We start from the raw sequence: 3,416 nt of genomic DNA, 5'->3' as shown, positions 1-3,416 counted from the left end.
GGCTGAACGTAGGAAGAGTTTAGATAATAAATGTTAGAATGTATATTTTGAATAAACATTCCAACTTGTAATTATATAATTTTAGGGTGATTATATTTAATATAACTTATTTATATATACTATTAATAATTAAATACCTAATATTATCTTTATTTATATAGATAAAAATAATATATAAATCTATGTGTTCATATTAGGATATACTCCTATCTTGTTGAGGAAAGCGAATATAGTATCCGCTCTCCTCAGCAACGTCGGAGTTAGCGCACGAACTAGGGTTTCCCAAAATTTCATCAGAATTTTCATATTTTCACGAATATAGTTGACCATGTGCATTATTAAGTATTACAGTTGTTGTTCGTGCAGGCATTCATAACGCAGGAGGTATCGTCATGCAAGGTAGAGTTAATGGCAATCTCAATCTCACTCGTGCGATTGGGGATTTGAGGTAATCCACTATCACCACTATGTTTGCTCTCCTCAGCTGAGTCCGAGAGTTTCCTCACTAACTGGAGATTTTACATACCAATTCGGGTAGAATGTACAGACTAATGAGAATTCCCCAAGATTTCCCTTCTTCGGAAATTTCATATTCTCACCATGTGCATATTTTCCCACACTATCGAAGGTCAGCTATTGTTTATTTAGTTACAAACAAGATCATAACTTGAAACCTGAGGAGCAAATGATCACTGCTAACCCTGATGTGTCTACTATACCCATAACAGATGAGGATCAGTTCTTGGTAGGATGCTATTGTTGACTTACATGCTGATACGACCCGTAAGGTACTTGGTTGTGATGGTATCTGGGAAATTCTGGATATAGATGGGGTTGTCGAATATGTGAGTTCATTGCAGTTATCGGGAAGTCTCGCAGCATGGTGTCGCGGTAGGTCCGACCGTTGGTACGGAGGGCTAGGGTTCTTCGGAAGGAAGGCCATGTTGATGATGAGGACTCCAAACTGAGCACAGTAGTGAGGAAGGTGTTCGCTCTTGCTCGCTTTTCTTGGTATGAATTTTTACCAAAAATTTTTAGTGAAGACTCAAAATTATCGAGACTAATCAATAGTTTATACCGAAAAAAATGTAATGCCCTTGTTATTATGCCCGTACCATTCTGAAGATCGTAATAGTAGTCATCGATCATAATAGTAGTAGTCGATCATAATAGTAGTCATCGATCATAATAGTAGTCATCAATCATAATAGTAGTCATCGATCATAATAGTAGTAGCCATCGATCATAATAGTAGTCATCAATCATAATAGTAGTCATCGATCATAATAGTAGTAGTCATCGATCATAATAGTAGTCATCAATCATAATAGTAGTCATCGATCATAATAGTAGTAGTCATCGATCATAATAGTAGTAGTCATCGATCATAATAGTAGTCATCAATCATAATAGTAGTAGTCATCGATCATAATAGTGGTCATCTGGACTTTGTTTAGGTTACTTCTCAGCTGTTGGACGCGGTGTTAAGCCCCAATGTATCTAATAGTTACGGACTCGGTTGTGATAACATGAGCTGTGTAAGTGTCCTAAGCCGGATTCGAACCTGCGCGGGTTGTGAGGCTGGGGGTTCTCTCAGATAATTGTTGATCTACGCCCTACTGACCCAGACTCCCTTCCTGATACCGCATTGCCGGAGCCTGGCCCTGCAATGGTAGCAGTTTATGAGGAGCCGGAGAGCAACCTCGGCGATCTTCCAGATGAGGAGACACGCGAGGGCTATCATTCAGTATTTCACACCATTAGAAATCTGATAAGCATTTCTTGCCGTTTTCAGAGCGATTGTATAATAACAGAAGAGCTGGGCGAAGCGAAGGCGGTAAGGAGTTTCTGAGGACGTCCGTAGTTTATATCAGATGTTATTTCAGGTTGCTGAGGTCATCTCGAAGACTTCGTCATAGTTATGTTTGAACAACTGTGTGATCGAGTGTCTGTTGTCGCAGGAACTCGATTACTAGTAAAGTTGTCTACATTCTTCGCTGTTATTGAAAATGATTCTCAATAAGTGACTGATGTCAGTATATTTTCCGATAGCATCGTTATTACCATCGTAGAGATTGATCATACATTCCTTGAAGTACCATAGCCTTTCTGTTGTTGTTCACTGCTAGCATATCATCATTTACCTGGGCCGACTTGTGCATTTTTCCAGTCTCTACTCAGGCGTCATCCATGTAGTTGATGTATGCTACTACTATTGGTATCGCTTTGTATAGTAGTATCACTCGAACAGTTCTATCATAGCAGGTAATTTGCCACTGAGCACGGTATTGATGCTGACGGCGAGACCGGTGAGCTATGAATCATTTCAAGAGGAGAACACGTGAAAGCTGATAGATTAGTAATTGTCTGTGTGAACAATAAAAGAAACCTTTCAATCATCAGTGCAGCTTCTGCAATATCGATGGTATTTGAGTTTCAACAGTCAATATTCGCACACAGGTAGAGACTATGAGCTATTCTGAAGGCCTGTCTAGAAAGGATAAGACTTTTGCTATTACTATGTTGAATACTCTGTACCAATACGCAAATAAGATTCGCAAAGATTTCAAAAGCTAGAACATCGAGAGAGGTCATTACTATTAAGTAGCTAGGGGTTTTAACTCCTATAGCTAGCACAGAAAGACGTTAGCGTGTCCCATTAGCTTTCTGTCAATTCCCGAGCGAACGAACTGGAAGTGACTGGAATCTAACCTCAGTGATTCGCAAGGAGAGTGCAAGGCTTTCATATAGTATATATGAGTCAGCTTTCACGAGTATCAGTATCGTACATTGGAATACTCTTACTCTCCGACTTTTAATCGGCCCTTCCTAGCGCTAGACTCCAGCGATGCTAGCTCTTGTGCTAATGCTATGTTTAATGTGTTTAAAATAGTTATACTGTATAGTGAAATCTTTCTTCCTTTTAGTTTCGGAAAGTATAAACGATGATTACGTTTCTTGTTTTTCGATAGTTGCCTTTTACCAATGTATTGCTCAGCTTTCACGGTCTTCATCGTCGTGTTGTCGATTGTAATGCTCGTGGCCCGAGCTAATATGCTACGTGGATTAGACTCTAGTTGTGTTACTACTGGTGATGCGTTTTGCCAAGACTCTCGAGTCCAAGGTGCAGTTTCTTATTGTATGACGAACTCTCATGTGTGCCACGGTGGGTCTATACCCTGCAGCTGTTCAATCCCGGCTCAACAGCAACTGCAGAACTATTTAGGTGGGCCCAGTTCTTCGACAAGGTCGGTTGCTCCAAAGACCAACCCTGCAGTTCCTGCTACGACGTCTGTTGCTCACAACTCTGTCCCTCCAGCTCCACCGACTACTGTTGGCAACTCCTTCATGTGGGTTGAATTCCCGGAGATCTATGATGCCAACGCGTTGGGTACTTATTATGATAAGCTCTACAA

At 40.5% G+C, this 3,416-nt stretch overlaps 1 protein-coding gene across 1 annotated transcript; it reads left to right on the top strand.

Annotated features, from left to right (window-relative positions):
- Nucleotides 1-392: 392 nt before the first annotated feature.
- Pmar_PMAR024822 (protein phosphatase 2c gamma, putative) lies at nt 393-1,919 on the top strand (the record flags this gene model as incomplete). Its single annotated transcript, XM_002769885.1, has 8 exons — nt 393-448; nt 649-745; nt 789-845; nt 896-973; nt 1,458-1,538; nt 1,598-1,747; nt 1,796-1,837; nt 1,887-1,919. 8 exons carry the CDS (start codon nt 393-395, stop codon nt 1,917-1,919), a joined length of 594 nt encoding a protein of 197 aa, XP_002769931.1.
- Nucleotides 1,920-3,416: the final 1,497 nt, after the last annotated feature.

The sequence above is a fragment of the Perkinsus marinus genome (genome assembly GCF_000006405.1).
Source record: "Perkinsus marinus ATCC 50983 genomic scaffold scf_1104296964540, whole genome shotgun sequence".
NCBI classification, from domain to species: Eukaryota; Perkinsozoa; order Perkinsida; family Perkinsidae; genus Perkinsus; species Perkinsus marinus.
This window is presented reverse-complemented; position numbering and strand designations above follow the sequence as displayed.